This window comes from Zosterops lateralis, assembly GCF_965231275.1.
Source record: "Zosterops lateralis genome assembly, contig: HAP1_HAP1_SCAFFOLD_59, whole genome shotgun sequence".
Classification (NCBI taxonomy): Eukaryota; Metazoa; Chordata; class Aves; order Passeriformes; family Zosteropidae; genus Zosterops; species Zosterops lateralis.
Genome location: NW_028154607.1, coordinates 259,754 through 280,198, shown reverse-complemented (window position 1 = coordinate 280,198; position 20,445 = coordinate 259,754). Strand labels below are relative to the sequence as shown.

Sequence of the window (20,445 nt, the reverse complement as noted above, 5' to 3'; positions counted from 1 at the left end):
CGCTCTTGGGGGTGTTGCGTTGACTCGATGTCGCTCCGGGAGCGCTCCTCGGGCGGCGCGGGTGTAACAGCGATGGTACAGCCGGCCCGGTGCCCCTGCCCCGGGCCCGTACGGCCGTGATGGTGATGTACGGCCGGCGGCGGCGCCGCCACGGTAACGGAGAGGGGCAGCGAGGAGCGGGTACGGCCCGCGGCCGCCAGGTGACGCTGCCGGGTAACGGCAGCGGGCGCGGGGACCCGCCGCGCGGAGCGGCACCAGGGGGCGCCCGCGGGCCCCGCGCGGCGGCGGCGGGGCAAGATGGCGGCGGCCGGCCCCGAGCAGGTCCGTACGCGGCGGGACACGGGCACGGGAGGGCGGCGGCGCCGTCCCCGCCGGGGTCAGGGGGGACCGGGCCCGCGGTGAGCGGGCGGGACCCGCTCGGCCGGGGAGGGGAGAGGCGGCCCGAGGCTGCTGTCCGGGCGGGGCGGGGCGGGGCGGGGCGGGGCGGCGCCGTGCTGCCCGAGGCGTGGGTGTGCCACAGACGGCAATGGTGCGTGCCCGGCACTGCACTGAGGCGCAGGGTTCTGGCCGGGGTGGGAGGCGGCGGGTGCCCCGGGGCCCGCAGGTCGTGTGTGCTCTGCAGGGCCACACGGGGCCCGAACATCTCCATAAACTTGTCAGGTCAAGCACCTTTCTCAGTACTATCTCTTAGCTCTTCAGCAGCAGAAGAAAACACGGTGTTGCTACTTCAGCGTAGACGTGCAAGTGCAGTCACTTAAGTGTAGTTTTAGAATTCAAGTGAACAAACTTAATTCCGTCCAAAAGATCAAGCTTCTTCTTTGAACATGTGAATCCCTAAATAACAAACCGTTCCGTTTTGGACAGCTACAAAAATACATTAAAGATTTATTTTCACTACGAATATGTACAAGAGTTTCCTCTATTAATTTGTTACATTGAGAGGAAATCCCTTACAATGTCATAACTTCAGATTATTACACGAAAGCCACTCCGGCCAAGTTCCCCATGCCAGGTGTGAAGCCTCACAGTATCTTTCTCGATGCTGCATGCAAGCAACAGGAGTTGAATGCAAACCCTGTACTGTCAAACTAATTTAAAAACTGTATCCACCATGCTCTTCTTGAATAGTCACTGAGAGTCTATCACATATGAGCACGGAGGGAACTAAAATCCTGTGTACTGGCAGATGACGTGCAGGATTATGTCCTGTATCATCTCTGAGAGGTAAAAATTTGATGAATTTCTTGGTAGCTGGTTTTAGGTTTTTAACTGTAACAATATAATTAATAATTCCCATCTGCCATGATAAATATTAAAGTCATATATTGTCTGAAAGTATCTGGATTTTAAATTTAGTCATTATGTTAGCAGAGGTTGCTGTGGTTCTAAATGTGTATTCTGACAGCAGGGTGGCAGACGGAAAAATTATTCTCAACATAATATCCAGTATATTCCACTAGTCAGTTTACATTGTTTGCATACATATGTGTGTGTCATTGTAGCTAATTTACGTGCCTTTTGAAGCTAACCCATGCCCTGTGTTACAGCAAAGCTCTAACGGCCCGGTGAAGAAGTCTATGCGAGAGAAGGCTGTGGAACGCAGGAACGTTAATAAGGAGCACAACAGCAACTTCAAAGCAGGATACATTCCAATTGATGAAGACCGTCTCCATAAGACAGGGTTATGTGGCAGGAAAGGCAACTTGGCCATATGTGTGATTGTTGTTCTTTTTATTTTGGCCGTCATCAATCTGATTGTGAGTATAATAGCTATAGCGTAAGTAACATTAGGTCGTGTTTCATTCTGACAGTTCACTAAAAAAATAAAACTTCCAGGATGGCCAAGGACTTATAATGTACTGAAGGAGATTCCCACTTTTCTCCTTTCTTTTTAGTTCTTTTGTAGTCTGAGCAAGATTAGATGGAAGAATGGTGTAAATTCAGGCACAGTTATTTCGGTTATCATGGTCACCCCATGAGAAGTGTTACTAGTACATATGAATTCAGGATATATGGCATATAAAATATGGTTATATTTTACATTACAGAGCTGTATGTGAACATTTAGAATTAACTAGGTACTGCACTTTAAAACTTCATTGTTCTAATAACCACATTTTTATTGCTTGGTCAATGAGAAATAATAAATTATTTTTTGTAATTGCACATCCATCTCTGAGGATGCATTCTTGCAGTTCAACGTTAAGTATATACCAAGCTGAACTGTTCAGGAAATCTGTTTAGTCAGTGGTTACCCTTAAACAAAAGAAAGATGTAACTGTGGATGCAATTTAACATTTTATATATATAGAAATAATTTTAGCTACTGTTTCTAATAAGTCTAAAAATAATTTTAAATGCTTTTCATAATTAAATGTGTTATGATGTTTTCAATAGGAACAGACTACAGTAAACTCATACTTAAGCCTCACTTAAACATTGACATTAATAATTGTTCAAATAAAACATCTAATTAATACAATAATTGTGGTAGGAAGATCCGAACAATCAACATGATGATTGAAAATGTGTTTCTCTTTCAGATTACCCTGGTTATCTGGGCAGTGGTAAGAATTGGTCCCAATGGTTGTGACAGTATGGAATTCCATGAGAGTGGCTTACTGCGGTTTAAGCAAGTGTCTGACATGGGTGTTATACATCCCTTATATAAAAGCACTGTAGGAGGGAGACGGAATGAAGACTTGGTGATCACTGGGAATAATCAGCCTGTAAGTTATAACATGAATTGAAAGTTTGTGAGCAACACTAGAGAATTACACTCACATTGCTAATTTGAAACATCATTAAGTTCATGACTTTGTTTCTGAAGATTGTATTTCAGCAAGGAACAACCAAGCTTAGCGTGGAAAAAGACAAAACTTCTATTACCAGCGATATTGGCATGGAATTTGTTGACCCACGAACACAAAATACTTTGTTCAGCACCGACTATGAAACCCATGAATTTCATCTGCCAAATGGAGTTAAAATATTGAATGTACAAAAGGCCTCTACAGAGAGGGTATGTCTCTTATCTTTTGTAAGTAATAAGAATACAGCCCATTGTTTGTTTGTGTAAAAGTAGAGTTGGGTTAGTGGTTTTATAGAGGGTTGAGTGTGCCTTTGGAAACACTGAGCAATCGTGTTGCAGAAAAACCACTCACAACTATGAATACACAGGAGGAACAGGTTAAGTGAAAATGAGGGGTAAATTTACATCATCTGTCTTAACAGGAAGCCTGTATTTGGTACAAGCGTTAGCTGTGTATCTCATAAAATTGTCATATAAATTGGGTTTTTTTTATTCAAGAAAAATTAATTTCACATACCTTCCAAAATTCACTGATCTTGTTTTGAAACTGAACGTGGGAAATAACAAATATGCAGAAGCTAATGGCAGAAGGGCAAAAAGTACATTCAAGGTTTTTATTACATTGCACAGCACTACTCTTAAGGTAATTAAAGTTACTCAGACAAATGCAAGTAGCACATTTTCATTAAGGTGTAATACAGCTTTTTTGGTTATGTTCTTAGATTACCAGCAATGCAACCAGCGATCTAAACATAAAGGTTGATGGTCGTGCCTTTGTCCGGGGAAATGAAGGTGTTTTCATCACAGGCAAGACAATTGAGTTTCGAATGGGTGGAAACATGGAACTTAAAGCAGTAAGTATTTCAAATTAAAGCAATTCTTCTAACAGCTTAGTTTCAAATCTAGGCTGATAGTAAACTGATGTAGCTTTATGTCATTTCAAATTTTATAAAATTACTCATGCACAGAAGTCATTTGGATTTAAATAGATGGTTTATTACTTTGCAGTTAAGTAGTGGTTGAATAGTTCCAGGTAATATTGATTTACCGCTATTAAGACACCAAAAACCTACAATGCAGTTAAAGCTAATATATTGGCCTCTGTACTGGCATGAATACCAAAGGAAGTTAATCTCCTCTGAAAGCTTAACCAGGGATGGCAATGTTTGCCAGAAGAGCAGAGCATATAGTTTGGAGCATTCTGTGCTGCTGCTCTAAGATTCACTGGCATTTCTTTAAGATTTTTGGAGATTAAGATGGTAGTATATATAGAACGATGGAAAAAAAGGATAAAAATAAAGGTATATGCACTTTCAAATGTGAATGAATTTCATGCATGAATTCAAACACTCTTTCCTGTTTCATGTCCATATTTTATATTTACTGCATTTGCTAATAAGAATGTAAAGTGGAAAGTCACCCTACTGCTGTCTTTCTCAATATCGATACACCACTGAAATAGCAAAGTACATTGCTGTATATAGTCAAGAAATCCACAGGCATTGCTGTAATTGTTATTAAAAAATTAAACATTTGCATACATACCTTTTTTTTTACTGTTGATTCTACAGCCATCCTAGACGTGTTATTTATCCATTAAACCAGCTTGTCCTTCTCAAAAACAATATGCCTTATTTACATTAGAAGTTGTAATTCTACAACTTCTTTTTTTTTTTTTCCTGTCTCCTTACTAGGAAAACAGCATCATCCTGAACGGAACTGTGATGGTCAGCCCGTCACGACTGCCAAGTTCTTCTCACGGGGAACAGTTCAATAACGGCAACTGGCTGCGCTTCAAGCTGTGCATGTGTGCGGACGGGACGCTGTTCAAGGTTCAGGTGACAGGGCACAACATGGGCTGCCAGACCTCTGTCAACCCCTGTGGAGCCACGCACTGAAAGAAACTGCTGCAGGGACAGGTCTCCTCCGTGTTTACACATATTTGTATGAAGTAATTGCATGCCTTCAAGGGTTTCTTCTTTTGCAGCAGTTTATGCTAACATTTCTTACACTGTATTTTTAAGGAAAGGCTGTTACAGTCAGCAGTATTAGGTCATCATCCTGTTAGCTGCAGTACTGGCACTGAATCTATAAGCTTTCAGTGTACGTGCATACTGAAGTACCTTCTCGAATTGGGATCAGTAGAATATATGTAAAAGAACATGATCTTGGCAACACCTCTACTGCCTACAGTAGTCTCTTGAGGAGGTTTTTGTCCTGTCTCAAGACCTTGAAGACTGCTGAGAATATAACCACAGTCTGAAGTACTTCAACACGAATGTCAACTTTTTGTTGAAAATAGATTCTCCTAGGATGGCTGAAGTGGCAGACTTTTCTCTGCTTTCTTGTTGATACATTGATTTACCCCAAACTTAGGTGGTTTACCAGATGTGTACTGAGGGGTAATGCCAGATTCACTTAAAAATATCACATGATTTCTGCCATGTATTCTCATGTTATTAAAAAAACTGTGCTATCATAAATAATATTTGCAAAGTAATACTGAGTATGGAAATGTAACTTGAATTTTGAAGTAGTCTTGCAGTTATTGAAGTGTTGCTTGAACTTCCATTCTGTCTGTGCAGTTAATGCATTCTGCAGTTGTTTAATTTATGTGAAATACTTACAAAATGTGTTTATATTAGAAGTACGTTTTTAAAGATGTACTTACAACTTGCTTACTACCCAAAAATAGTGTTTTCCGAGGTGCTCTAATGTGAACAGTGTCTGAGTCCATTACTCGATAGGTAATAATCTAAGCTTAACTGTTGCAGCAGTGTCTGACGTCAGTTCTCTCCTTCCCCATAATTTTCAGTACTGATGCATTACTGAAACATCGGAATTAAATTCTGAAGTTAAACTGCAGTTTTGTAATTCTAAACGTGGTGGGAGGACATCAGACTATGTGTATCAGAATTTGTCAACGGTGAAACTATGGTGAACTGTATGGTGAACTGGGGCCTGCTGCAGCCTTCCAGTGGCATTTGCAGCAGTGATGTGTTTTGAGCTAAAAATAAACCAGCTATTTATAAGATTCTTTCTTTCCCCACCCCATGTATTTCTTCAGTTTAAAATAGCTTGGTTTAGCAGTAGCGTCAAGTAATCTTAATATTGGAGGTCTCAAAAAACTGTTTGTAACAGCTTTTTGACAAGATTTTTGATAAGCACACCCTTCATTACCTTCAAGTTGCATGAGTTTTGCACATTAACTTCAGAACTGATTATTTGTTACATGAAGGTAAACCATCTACCCTTGTTTTACAGTGCTTAAAGTACGTAGGATTCCATAAAATACAAATCAGCTCCTGCTGTAACAAGAAATTCAACTCTAAGGCCCCAATTTCTGAACTTCATGGAAGGCAGTAAACGCTCATGCAGAACGTGTATGGGTGGAAGTGGTTGCTGGAGGGATATTCATAAGTCAGGCATTACAGCACATGGGGGAGGTCAGAGGAGTTGTATTTCTCTCACTGCTCAAAGGCAGATTTTGATGCTCAGTAGTTGTTGGGGGTTTGGGGCTGGTCAGCAGTGGAGCCGTTCTGACAAAATCAGAATAAGCAGAATATAATGTAGCAAAAACCACTGAGTTCTCACACTAAAGATTACGGGGAAGTACTAACATTTTGCATACTGTCTTTATGGACCTCAGACTTTTATCAGAGATAATAGTTACTAAACACTTTAACACACATTTTGCTGCTTTACACCCATCTTTGCTGCTAAGCGGTACTCAATTTCTGTTACAGTTAAAAGGAGGAAATAAACTAACATTTTTCAAATTGTCACTCATGCTAATGGCAGCTTGTCACTTTCTGTATACAAATGGAAACACAAAATATAAAGAGCAGTATCCTCAAAGCTGACATACATCTTGAAAATGCCTTGGTCAACTAGATTACACACGTATTAAAGCTCTTCTCTGATTAATACTGACATGTCTATATGCTAGTATTGGATTCCCATAATTATCAAGAGTTCTTTTTAAAATACTGTGTGCAATGTACAGCTGAAAGATTTTGTCACAAAGGTACTCTTAAATCATGATCTGCAGAATTTTTTTTCAAGTGTGGATTTTTTTTGTCAAAATGTAGCAAAACCAGTCATAAAAATACCAAATTAAATAAATTATCAAATTTGCTAGCCACTATGTATTGTTAATATATTTTACATTTATATTATGCAGTTTGATAAACGTTGGCACCACACATGCCTTCTGTTGAGCATTTATTTATCTTCTAACTGCCTAAGGTACATTTTTCTGTATGTATTAAAAGCATAGAGTAGAACACTGTTTATTTCAGTCCCACAGATGCACTTAAGATTTTTTGTGTATAAAGTGCATTCTACATGCCTGTGTAAAATGCTATACTGGGTACGCTGAAACAACTTGCATGTGAAGAGTTCTCACCATCTCTCGGGGTTTCAATCCGGTTGTTTCCTCACCCGAGATTCCAAGGCTGGCTGGTGGTTCGTGTGGGCACGAAGGGAGTGATTTTCCCTCTGGACCTCTGAAGGATTTAGGGTCTGCTGTCTGACTCTGTGTCTCTGTGTTCTGTGCTGAGCTCGGTGCTCGGTGTTCGGCGCGAGAATGATGAGGAGTCTCAAGGTCTTGCTTTTCTGGTTTCTCGCGTTGTTTATTAGTTCTTATCTTACAATTCTCTGTGTCCGGCCATGGTGTTCACAGCAGCCTGGACACGAGGTGACTCCCCTCCTGTGTCCGGCCATGGTGTTCACAGCAGCTCGGACACAAGGCGACTCCCCTCCTGTGTCCGGCCATGGTGTTCTCAGCAGCTCGGACACAAGGCGACTCCCCCCTGTGATGGGAGGTCGCTACCTCTTATACAGATAACTACGTACCCATTGTTTACAATTCTGTGCCAATGCCTATCACCTATACTAACACGGTCATTTCTACTTTGATCCAATCCACTGAAACTATTTTGTGCCCACGTCACTGCAGAAGATGGATGCCAAGGGAGAAGAAGAAGAACCCAGGGCACTGCCCTAAAATCACCATCTTGTCCCTTTGCATCTACATTCTAAAAATCCATAACTACAAAATCTTCTGCACAGTGATAACTACACTACTCTCTGTCACACATTTGTGACTTGCAATTCTTCTCTCTGTTGGATGTTTTTCTCATGGACCAAAATCAAAGCCTGTGTCTTCCTGGGCTCTGTGCCAGGCAAATCCCCCTGCACAGACCCCAGACCCTCTTTTTTGGGTCCCAGGCCTCTCTACCGAGGTCTGTGACTTCCCAGGGCGCCCAGAGGGATGCCCTGGACTCCAACATCTCCTCCCTTTGTTTTCACCAAAAAACACCTCTTTGGCTGCTTTGCCATATGCATTAAAGCAAACACGACTTGATCATGAGAAGAATTACAAGTCTCAATAAAATACATACAATTTTTTTCAAAATTTTCTTCCACAACCGTGAAAGGTTGAAGAAATCAAACATGCCATTCATCCGTGATCTGGTTTCTTCTCTGAGTTTGTTCACTCCATTTCCCAACCGCTCTGTGCTCTCGTGAATTGATTCTGAACCATCTGACAAATTCATGCAATACAGAAGGAAAAGAAAACGCAAGATATAAGTCCTTGCACGCAGAATGAAAGATGTCTGCAGTCTTGACACTGGTTCACATCTGCATGCTCTCTCCTCTACTCTTGAAGCCGTCAGAGCTTCTGCGCTTGACATGATTTCCACACTCTTTGCAGAAATTCACTTGTGTTCTGTATCTGCAGAAACAAAAGCTACTTCTTTGCCATAGGTTAGTTAAAACTGTACTTTGATGGAAAATGCACAACTCTTGTTAAAACCTGAAATCCATCAGGAAAAGTTTCACATGCAACATCTATGCTTGTTGATGAACACATCTCTCCTCTAGTTAAAGCCAAAGTGTGGCCAAAACCCTGGCCTTATCTAGAGTGATATCCTTTAATACATTTTTGGAACAAAGCTCTTAACAACAACAATTATGAAATGCTTAAACAACTAAAGAACATAAAGGAGAATTTTGAAATGTATCATGATACAATTAACAATACTTATTACTTAAAACTTATTATCTTAAACTTATCTTATTTTACCAACTTATCTTACTTATTACCTTATTATTTTAACTTATTTCTTATCTTAACTTTCACTTACTTAACTTAAAACTTAACTTATCTTAAAACTTATTCTCTTAACTTATTTATCTTAAAACTTATTTAGCTTAATATAAAATACATTTAAAATTTACATACAATAAAACTTTAAATTTATAAAATATAAATCTATCACTTAAACTTTATCAATCCTTATCTTAAATTCAACTTTACTTACTTAACAAATCTTAAAACCACATAGAAATCCCTTCTAATGTCAATACAATACTAAAACACAAATCAACTTGGATCCAAATACATCAACACTATAATCAAAAATCCTTTTCCATGTCATGACAATAAGTCTTTTGCTCCTGATCATGCAGCTGCTTTGCAAACATCCAATGATTTCCAGATCTCTGCTTCTGAATTCACAAAACCTGTAACTTTAATTGAATTCTTATTTTGCCTGAATGCAGCCCCTCCTAACCCCGAGGGTTACTGCCTTCCCCGGCATCCCTCCCTCTCCTGGATGAGGAGTGGAGACTTTAAAACTCTAAGAAAAGGGTAAACCCAGCATGTAGCCGAAGGATAAATGAAGAAAGGGTGTGTGCAGTGGATTCAAGGGAAACTTGGCTACCTTTTGCTGAAAGGAAAACTTGAGGGAACTGGACTGACAATGTCAAAGTGCCGCTTGTGGGCGGGGTCAGGCTCTGCAGCACTCGCTCTGAGGGGGTGGCGCCTTGGAGAAACTCTCCGCCCTGGCCACGCCTCCTCCCTGCTTGCTCTGCCTTTGCCTGCCCCGGTCCTGCCTGCGCTGGCACCACCTGCCTCGGCACTGCCTGTGCCGCCCCGGCGCTGCCCGCGTCTCGCTCTCTGTCGGGGTTTGTCCCGCCTGGAGCGATCCCACTGCTCCAGCTGCATCCCACTCGCTCTCTGCCTGCCGCAAGGCCTTCTGGGATTTGTAGTTTCTAGCTTTGCACTTGCGCCGTCCATCTTGGCTCTGTCACTGCGCATGCACCAACCGCAAGGCTTTCTGGGGTTTGTAGTTTCCAACTCTGTACTTTCTCTGCCTGTCCCGGCTCCTCACTCGCGCCCCGGGACACAGGCCCTGCTCCGCCCCCGCAGCCCGCGCTGTCCCGACACGGGGCACTCCCCGGCCGCCCCCAGTCGCGATCGCTTTCGCGCGCACACGCCGCAGTGTTATCTCTCACCACTGACGCGATCTGGGCTTGTTTTCCCTGTTTTCCTGGTGTCTCCTCCACTCCCCCTTCCCCCCTCTCTCTGTCTGTCCCTGCGCTGAAGGGGAAAGGGCAGTGGAAAACTTTCAGGCCGTGTCTGAACGCGCTGTGTCTGAGGGGGGCTGCAAAGACTCCTGGATGCACTTTGTCTCACCTCTCCCTCCCCCACTGCTGCGGCAAGTGTCCCGTGCTCACGGAACACGCCTCGAAAACAAGCATGTCCTTATCTCGGGATGGATTAGAAGTTTTGACTTTCCCGAGACGAATTTCTGGGACTGAATTCCTGAGGACTGTGGCGAACCCAGGGAAAGTTGATGACTTTTCTGTGCTAAACTCAAGGAGACCTGCTGACTCTCCTGTCTCGAGGGTTTTTTTACCTCCCTGCGGTAATCCTGAGGGTGCTGGTATCTCTCCTTTCCTATTAAAACCCAGAGGAGGCTGATGGCTCTCCCCTTCCCCACCTCCTGTAAGAGGTGTATGAGACCCGTCTGCTGATAACAGACGACAGGACCTGCCTGGCTGCCGGCCAGCAAAAGAACCCGCTGCTCTCTGCTGGCCACAGACAAACCCGGTGCTGGCTGCAGGCCAGCGGGTAAGGTGTTTCTTCCTCCCTCCCCGCTACACTGCTGCTGCACGGAGAAGGTTTTTCCCTTATTTTTCCCGGGAGAGGGTCTCCTCCCGTGTTCTAAATTTAACTGTTCTTACCAAAATTGAAGAATGCAGTGCAGGTGTTCTCAAATTCAGTTCGGAGGTTTCCTGATCACCGACCTGCAGATTTCAGGAGACGAGTCCTGGGCCCTTGGAACTCGTCGGTCCGAGGTGAATTTGCAATCCGCTGACATCTCTGGTTAGAGATTTCTTCCCCTGTCTTCTTAGCTTGTCTTCTTTGCTTCAGAGGTTTTGCTGTGTCCACTGGAAAGCACCGATTCTGCCCACACCGGTGTCCATTCGTGCCCGTTCGTGCCCATCCATGTGCCCACTCGTGTGCCCACCCAGGGACGCCAATTCTCGGGGTTTAATCCGGTTGTTTCCTCACCCGAGATTCCAAGGCTGGCTGGTGGTTCGTGTGGGCACGAAGGGAGTGATTTTCCCTCTGGACCTCTGAAGGATTTAGGGTCTGCTGTCTGACTCTGTGTCTCTGTGTTCTGTGCTGAGCTCGGTGCTCGGTGTTCGGCGCGAGAATGATGAGGAGTCTCAAGGTCTTGCTTTTCTGGTTTCTCGCGTTGTTTATTAGTTCTTATCTTACAATTCTCTGTGTCCGGCCAAGATGTTCACAGCAGCCTGGACACGAGGTGACTCCCCTTCCCCTGTGTCCGGCCATGGTGTTCTCAGCAGCTCGGACACAAGACGACTCCCCTGTGTCCGGCCATGGTGTTCTCAGCAGCTCGGACACAAGGCGACTCCCCCCGTGATGAGAGGTCGCTACCTCTTATACAGATAACTACGTACCCATTGTTTACAATTTTATGCCAATGTCTATCACCTATACTAACAGGGTCATGTCTACTCTGATCCAATCCACTGAAACTATTTTGTGCCCACGTCACTGCAGAAGATGGATGCCAAGGGAGAAGAAGAAGAACCCAGGGCACCGCCCTAAAACCACCATCTTGTCCCTTTGCATCTACATTCTAAAAACCCAAAACTACAAAATCTTCTGCACAGTGATAACTACACTACTCTCAGTAACACCTTTGTGACTTGCAATTCTTCTCTCTGTTGGATGTTTTTCTCATGGACCAAAATCAAAGCCTGTGTCTTCCTGGGCTCTGTGCCAGGCAAATCCCCCTGCACAGACCCCAGACCCTCTTTTTTGGGTCCCAGGCCTCTCTACCGAGGTCTGTGACTTCCCAGGGCGCCCAGAGGGATGCCCTGGACTCCAACAGTTTTTGGAAGAGATGCTTTCTTTCATGAAACGGACCACTGCAGTTGACCTAATGTAAACCCTTTCCTCTGTGGAGGTTCTTATCCTTTGTGGAGGTTGTGGAGTGTATATCCTTACATATATAATGAAAAGAAGATGCAAATTGAAGAAATGGAAGCTTCAGTTAAGGCATATGTAACTTACTAGGTTTGATCATACAGGTGGTACCTACTGAATTTGTGCAAGTTAAAACCAACTGAAATCAAAGAAGTGGCATAAATATGGTATCAAGTTTAGGTCCATCTGAGGCCTGTTTCAGGACACATCCTTCATCCTTCATATAATTATAGTCAGTGAAGATACAGGAGAATAGCTCTGCAACAGTTGGGTCCATTTTTTAAGATCTTGGAACAGTTTGCCTGGGTTTTGCTGAATACACGTTGTTGAACAGCAGAAATAAGCCAGCCCAGCAATAACCTGAGGAAACTGCTCTGCCTTGTATCACCTTTTAGGTTGACAGAGCTGCTAAAGACTTATTCTCATCCCAATCAATTCAGTTAGTAAGCTTTCAGGCTACTAGATTAGCCTGTCAGGGGTAGGGACAGCACATTCTCTTTTTTCACTTCCAATGGTGATGCCAGAATTTTCTATAAAACATTCAATTGTATAAAATACTCAAATACTTTATAAATTGAAATTGCTTATTAAAGGAAGTATTTTACTTTTATTAAAAAACCTCTAAACCCAGAAACATTGGCAATACAATAAAAATTCAGCTGGAATGAACAGTGACAGACCTCTCACCATTTGATGGCTGCTGGGTGCCCATTGACTTTGATAGCTTCACAGCAGGGAAGAGAACATACTTGCACATTTCAAAGGAACAATATAGCCAGAATAATTCTACATTTTTGTTTACAAGCTTAGCAGGAAGGCCAATGCCTAAGAAAACTTTAGGACTGAGCTACCATTTCCTTGCTAAAACTGGTATCTCAAACGTTAAATTTGGGCAAAACCAAATATCCAGACTGGCTGCTTGTCTGTGCAGATCACTTTCAGTGTCCGTCGTTCTGGCATTCATCACACCCAGCCCACATGTTAAAACCTTTATATCACTTCAAGGGATCCCTGTTCCCATCAGCATCCAGTAAGAAAGACGACAAAATGCAGCTGATCATTCTTGTTCTGGCTAACGACCAAAGGTAGAAACATTTCCACTGTCTCTTTGGGTAAAGTTAACAAGGTGAACTAGAACGGTAACAGCCTCAGCTTATTGCCTTTGAAAGTCAAATTAACATACAACTCTGTGGCTGTAACATCTATCTACCTCTGTAGCATGGAAGACATGCTTACATATAAACATTGTACAAACCAATTAACGTATGGAAACAAATAAAGAGTATTTATTTTTAAGGAAATCATTACCATAATAAAGTCAGAGCAGTCAGCTATGTAATTGTCCCTGACAGGTAATGACATTGGACTCTCAGTATCGTGTAATTTTTTTTTTGTTGTTGTTGGTTTTTTTTTTTTTTTTTTTTTGGTTTTTTTTTTTTTTTTGTTTTTTGTTTTTTTTTTTTTTTGTTTTTGTGTTTTTTTTGGGTTTTTTTTGTTTTTGTTTTTTAAATACAGGAAGTGGAAAATTTGATCCTAAACTTACTCCAAGGAACTGGAAAGACCAGGCACATATATTCAATTTTCAATTGTATTCATATTGTTAGATAAACTATCAGATATACATTGTTTCCAAAACAACTGGATGTTACATAAATTCAGTATGAACAGACACCAGCTGAGGTTAGCTTATAATTGGGACACTTACTCAGAGGCCAATATGTGAGGCAAGTATCTAGGCTCAAATCAGACAAGGTTAGAACATGGGAAAACAGAACAAACAGGAATTTAAAGAAACGTCATAAATAGGTTTTACACATTACTTCCTTAACAAATGCCTTGACTGACATATTTTTCAAACCTGACTTCCCATCTACCCTTTCAATCTTTTACTAAAATATATTTAAGTGACGTTTTTCTGGAAAAAGCATTTAACAAAGCCTGTAATTTACCAGTAATACTCCAACAAACCTGGAGCAAACAGCACACATGCTGTTTTATTGCTAAGCATTAAAAGCCAACGTTCTCAAAACCAGTGCAGCTTATGTAAGGTAAGGCATCTCCACCGTATGGCTCTCAAAAGAAGCAATTCCTTAATGACAGTAACATGTGTCTATAAAGAAAAATCTTCCTAAAAATAATTTAAATATAGCCAGCGAGAAACAGACTAATGTTCAACAGAGAAGAAAGCCTCTCACATAAATCAATATGTCTCTTTGATCCCTCAGTTGCCTATTAAAAAAATTTAGGCAATTGCGCTTATTACTGGAAAATTTGCAGTCTTGCTCGTTGGTGTCAATCTTAAATATCAGTTTGTGGTTTTTTTATTGTGGGAGGGTTGTTTGTTTGGTTTTTAAAGCAAGGAAATTAGTGACCTAATTAAGTCAGTAATTTGTTCCATACCAGCTATTTACCTTTTTGGTGCTTACATAAAGCACCAAACTGACCACAATATATTCCTTGGTTTCTTCCAACCACACAAACTCAACACAGACTTTACCCTCTGAATCTGCATAGTCTGCAGTATAAATATGACCCATGTAGTCATAAAGGCCAGATGACTTGGTAGACAATCCCATGTGGACTGGAGCACTAAAACACCAGAAGGGCTTTCCAGTTTCATCCAAGAGAGTCAGATCCATCACAAAGCAGTCCTACAAACACAAGCAGAAGAGATTATTTCCCCATGGCCCAGTAAGTAGATCTGTCCCTGATGTTAGAAGAAATATAAAGGGTTCAGAGGGTTTTGTACAAAGGTTAAAACCTCAAAATAAAATTGATAATGGTTCACTGACCTATTGCAAGAAATACTTACTTAGAGGTTTTCTACAGAAATCAAAATTGCAACCCACAGACATGAAACACTGCAGTACAGAAGGTACCACTGCCAAACCAAATCAGACATTATTTCTTGAACATTTTTCAGCCCTTAACATCTGTTTTTCTCAATTATTAGTTACTTTACCATTCAAATGATTATAGTCCCTTCAATATGAGTAAGCAACCTAAGCTTAATGTCAGTTGCTAAACTTGTGTGAATGTAGCAATGTTTGCAAAGATACTCAGGGACCACTCAAGGCAGAGCACACAAAATTACCCTTCCAAGCCAGCTGTATACAGTACTTTTTGAAAGGCTCACAGCTTCAGTTCCCAAAAAGGTAATAGTAATAATCCTGATGTAATTCCTCCTCTTACAAATTCTTGAAAATATTTCTTTACAAGATTACACAACTAGATAATTTAAAAATGTTAATGCCAATTCTTTTGTCTTTGCAAACTGATAGTTTCCCATATCCCTTAGAAGCACAGGAGTTGTCTGTCATGGTTAGTATCAGCTGTTCCTTATTCTCTTGAGTTCTGAATCACTAAATGAATCAAATTATCTTAATTATGTTGTATCTGTGGTCCAAAAGCAGAAATAAACCAAAACCAACATATTCCATGCCAAAAAAATTCATTTGGAATGCTTTATTTCTCTGTACTACATAGTTGTGTTTCTGTTGCTCTAACATTGCTTTCACTATTACTTTACTTCAATCAAACAACATAAGGGCAGATGGCACAAACATGAGGCAGTATGATACACACAGTTTCCCTAAGCCTTTTAATGCAGACTATGCTGAAAATACAAAATTCAAACCAAAACTGATAATGATGGTATCATAAACTTATATGAGCTACAGAATCACTGGAAACCAGAAAGAATTACAATTTTCTGGTCTGACAACTTGCATATATAAGGCCAATTACAAAATGTAAAGTGGGATGTGCAGTGGTTCGGCTTTTTCCAATGGGTGCAGTTCCGGCCAGCCCTGCCGCCACTACATCCAGGGGCTCACTTTGCCAGAGGCGTGGGCAAACTCGACCAAGGTGCGGATGGTGCGCAGAATAGAAAGGCGGGACTCTCAGGGGGTGCAACCAAGGGATGCGTAGCCCCAAGGCAGCGCTCCGGAGAGAGACGCTGGCCTCAAGATGGCACGGCTTTTTATTAGGTGGGTTCAGGGGTGGGATTGCGTGGGACCAATTAAAACTCTTTGCCAACATATAATGAGGGATGCAGAACTTTTGAACCAATAAGAAGTAACTTGGGGAGGAGGAATACATGATGAGGGGGTGGGGAAGTTATATAACTTAAAGATTGACAGGTAACCGAAAAGTGGCAAACAACCATTATGGGATGGGGTTACCAGGACAAACAAGATTTTGGCGGGAAGGTTTGAGGGGGGGGGGAAGGAAAGTCTGAGGGAAGGAGAGAAGGAGAGGGAAGGAGAGGCCATCTTAAACAATAGTAATAAATACAAAATTATAAAACACAAATTATAAAACCAAACCGGAGCAGTGAAAACCCAATTGGAATTGAATTTAAGCACCACCACATCTTCCCCTTTTTTATTTTTTTGTGATGGCTTTTGGTAGTGTCTGCTTGGGGGATAGATGTTCTGTTCCGTGAGCCACCTCTCGTCATCAGTCTCCGGTGAAGAAGTCCTCTGGGTCAGGGTATTCCTCATCTTCCCATGACGGGAGCTGCTGCATCTCGATCTTCTCGACGGGAGGAACACTGGCCCAGACGTTGTTCACGCTGAGTGACGAGGTGGCTGCAGTGATGGTCTTTTGGGTGACTCGTCGGATGATGCCAAATGCAATTCCAATTATAAGTAACAAAAACTTAGGAGTAACTTAAAATATAACAAAATAAATTAATCAACAAAAAGCCAGTGAGGAATGGGGAAGGAAGGAGCGGACCTCTCTTCCTCCGGACCAACGGGCTTCCTTTTTCTTCGCCAAGTGACATTTTTCACCTGATTATCTGACTCTTTGGAGGCCCTGGGAACATAAGGTCTCACCCACTTGGCCGGCACCCATTTAAGTTCGGTGGGTGTCGATACGCAGGCGTATCCGCGTCCCCAAGTGATTAAATCGTGTGGACCTTCCATTCTCATGGTCTCCGGGTCCTTGACAAGAACTGGCGGCTTGGATTCTAATTTCAAATTTGGGTTCCCTCCAAAGTGCCTAATTATTGGGGGATTCATCAATTCAAATGAACAATTTAGAAAATTAATTGTGTGCAAGGCCCTGGCTAATCGAATTTGGGGTGACTCCAATTTTAGAATTTGTCCCTGTTGATTGAGGACTCTTTTGATGTTTTGGTGTGTCCTCTCCACAATTGCTTGGCCTGTCGGGGAATAGGGGATGCCGGTTTTGTGTTCTACTCCCCATTGCTGGAGGAAGCTGCGGAACTCCTTGGAAATATAGCTTGGCCCGTTGTCCGATTTGATGACCTTAGGGATGCCTAGGAAAGAGAAGGCTTGGAGGAGGTGTTTAACAACATCCCCTGCTTTCTCCCCTGTATGGGCGGATGCATAGACTGCTCCAGAAAAGGTGTCCACAGACACATGGACGTACTTCAGCCTCCCAAACTGAGGGACATGAGTAACGTCCATCTGCCATACCTCGTTGCTGCTCAGCCCTCGGGGGTTTACCCCGGCATGCAAGGTTGGGACTGCATGTCGCTGGCAGCTGGGACACGTCGCCACAATGGCCTTGGCCTGATCTCGGGTTAGTTTGAACCCTCGGACCAAACCTGGCACATTCTGATGGAACAGTTGGTGGCTGAGCTTTGCCTGCTGGAAAACGTCAGGCAGCGGGGCCTTCGCGACAGGGGCAGCAAGAGCATCAGCCCTCCTGTTTCCCTCCGCTATGAACCCCGGCAAATCCGTGTGCGACCTGGTGTGCATCACGTAAAACGGTTGCTCTCGGTGGGAGATCAGCCTTATTAGCTTCGAGAGCAACTTAAACAGAGCAATGTTAGTCACTTCTTGGAGAACTGAGTTCTCCGCTCTGGACACTACACCTGCTACATAGCTCGAATCGGTTACCAAATTAAATGGTTCAGAGAACCTTTCGAAGGCCCTGACGACTGCGGCCAACTCAGCAATCTGAGGGGATCCTTCCACCTCAGCAACGTCAGACTCCCACTGCTGAGTCTGAGGATCTTTCCAAGTCACCACTGACTTGTGGGACCCTCCGGACGCGTCTGTGAAAACTGTCAAGGCTTCGAGCAGTCTTTTGCTCTGAACACTCCTTAAATTTAATTTAAATTGAGCATCCGAATTAAAAATTTTGTGGGCAGGCCGATGGATTGAAATTTGACCAGTGTAACTGTCCAGGGCAAACTGAAGTGCTTCATTCTCTTGAAGCAAGTGCTCTAACATTGCCTTTGAAATTTGGCCCGAATTCAACCGAATTGGTACGTGGATCACCTCAAAGTCGCAGCCAGCCAGTTCTCTAATGCGAACTCTGGCTTTCCGAATTGATTCAGCCATCAACTCCTGTGGGCGTGTCATCCTCTTGGACCTGTGATGGCTGAGAAAGACCCATTCTATAATAAGAAGAGGATCTCTCCTGCCTCGGTCCTTCCGGGGTATGCTGGTCACCTCGTTGTCCCATTGGAATATCATTCCATGGAGGTGCGGCAGATTCCCTAGAATGACAAATCGGAAAGGCAAATCAGCATGGCATCGATTTGCCTGTCTGGTGGACATCAACTCTTGAACCCTTTTCAGTGCTTTCTGTGCCTCCGGGGTGAGTGACCTAGGGGAACTCAGCCCCTCTCCCCCTTTCAATAAACTGAAAAGAGGTGCTAGGTCCTCGGTAGTGAGACCCAGCCAAGGCCTCACCCAGTTCAAAGCCCCACACAGCTGGTGCACATCCGCTAAGGTCTTGATGTTGGTTCTGATCGCCAATTTTTGCGGAACAATGGTCTGCTTATTAATTTCGAGGCCAAGATATTTCCATGGTGGCATCTTTTGAATTTTCGCTTCCTGCAACTCAAACCCTGCAGCAACCAGTGCAGCCACTGTCAGGTCAAGCGCATGCGTCAACAGGTCGTCGTTGGGGGCGCACACGAGCACGTCGTCCATATAATGAAAGATGACGGCCTGGTGTGCAGCTGCACGCACGGGGGTCAGCAAGGAAGACACGTACCACTGGCAAATGGCAGGAGAATTTTTGACTCCTTGGGGAAGAACCTTCCAGTGATACCTTTTCCTTGGGGCCTCTCGGTTGATGTTAGGAACCGAGAACGCAAACCGCGGAGCATCGTCGGGGTGGAGAGGAATTTGAAAAAAGCAGTCTTTAATGTCAATTACTGCCAGATTATAATTTTGGGGCAACATGGCTGGGGAAGGCATCCCTGGTTGGAGAGAGCCTATGTCCTCGATGACCTCGTTAATTTGTCTGAGGTCCTGGAGAAGCCTCCATCGGGTCTTATCCGATTTTTGTATTACGAACACTGGGGTGTTCCAAGGAGAGGTGGTCTCCTCTATGTGACCCTTTCGGAGTTGCTCTTCCACGAGCTCATTCAGCGCCTTTAACTTTTCCTTAGAAAGCGGCCACTGCTCCACCCAAACTGGAGAATCCGTTTTCCAATTCAGTTTTTGGGTGGGGCGCAGTTCAGTGACCGCAGCCTGAAAATTTTGTGGAGGGTCAGGGAATTCAATTGTTGCCCCCCACTGGGCCAGGACATCTCTCCCCCACAGGGGTGCTTTGTAATTCAAAACAAAGGGCTGGATGTTCGCCAATTGCCCATTGGACCCCTTAATTTGCACCATGTGCTTTGATTTTTTCGCCAATTGAAGGCCTCCAACACCCTCAACTTGCTCCACCACTGTCTGCAACGGCCAACGTGACGGCCATAGGTGTTCCGGGATCACCGTTACGTCCGCCCCCGAGTCAAGGAGACCTTTAATGATGGTGGTCTCCCCGCCCACCCTTAATTTGCACACCTCCTCAGGTCTGTCATGTGTGATGTACACGACCGTGCTTATCTGGGGGTGGCAGGTCTTGCAGTCGCCCTCGGGACACACCCTTTCAGGGAGTGATGGTATTGCCTGGGCGACTATCTGTCCCTTTGACAGATAAATGGGTGGAGTCGTGCAGCGAAGCCAGAGTTCAAACCACTCGGGATCCGCAGGAGTGGTTTGGGGAACAATCTCGATCTCCGGCGGGGTATGTTTACAATCCCCCACGACTACATATGTTGTGCCAATTTTGTGCCAGGTACCTCGATTTTTAGATACCGCCACACGGTGCCATTCATCATCACGGATCCACAGGGCATCAGACACTTGAAGATGAAAGGGCACTCCTTCGCTTGTTGTTGTCAAGGACTTTCCTGTGAAAGGAACAGGCACATTCGGGTCAGGATCATCAGGTGAAGGACTCCTCAAAGGGGAGTCTCTTGTCTTGTCCGGTGAATTCCCTCTCAGAGGGCTCCTCTGCTGCCTCTGGGAAGAAAAAGTCAAGTCCGTTAAAATGTCATGTC

At 43.6% G+C, this 20,445-nt stretch overlaps 2 protein-coding genes across 2 annotated transcripts in view; one reads left to right on the top strand and one right to left on the bottom strand.

The window, feature by feature from the left end:
* The first annotated feature begins 288 nt into the window (after positions 1 to 288).
* LOC310923472 (beta-sarcoglycan-like) lies at positions 289 to 5,582 on the top strand. The gene is made up of 6 exons (XM_083885464.1): positions 289 to 321; positions 1,548 to 1,757; positions 2,544 to 2,729; positions 2,831 to 3,022; positions 3,535 to 3,666; positions 4,507 to 5,582. Exons 1-6 carry the CDS (start codon positions 298 to 300, stop codon positions 4,708 to 4,710), a joined length of 948 nt encoding a protein of 315 aa, XP_083741590.1. The 5' UTR covers positions 289 to 297; the 3' UTR covers positions 4,711 to 5,582.
* Positions 5,583 to 14,478: 8,896 nt separating this feature from the next.
* Positions 14,479 to 20,445, bottom strand: part of LOC310923478 (F-box only protein 15-like) — a gene marked incomplete at its 5' end in the record, with an annotated part of 32,944 nt that continues 26,977 nt past the window's right edge. The window contains one exon of the mRNA XM_083885467.1: positions 14,479 to 14,776. Within this exon, the coding sequence (XP_083741593.1) occupies positions 14,507 to 14,776 (270 nt within the window). The 3' untranslated portion in view covers positions 14,479 to 14,506. The remainder of the gene's footprint in view (positions 14,777 to 20,445) is intronic.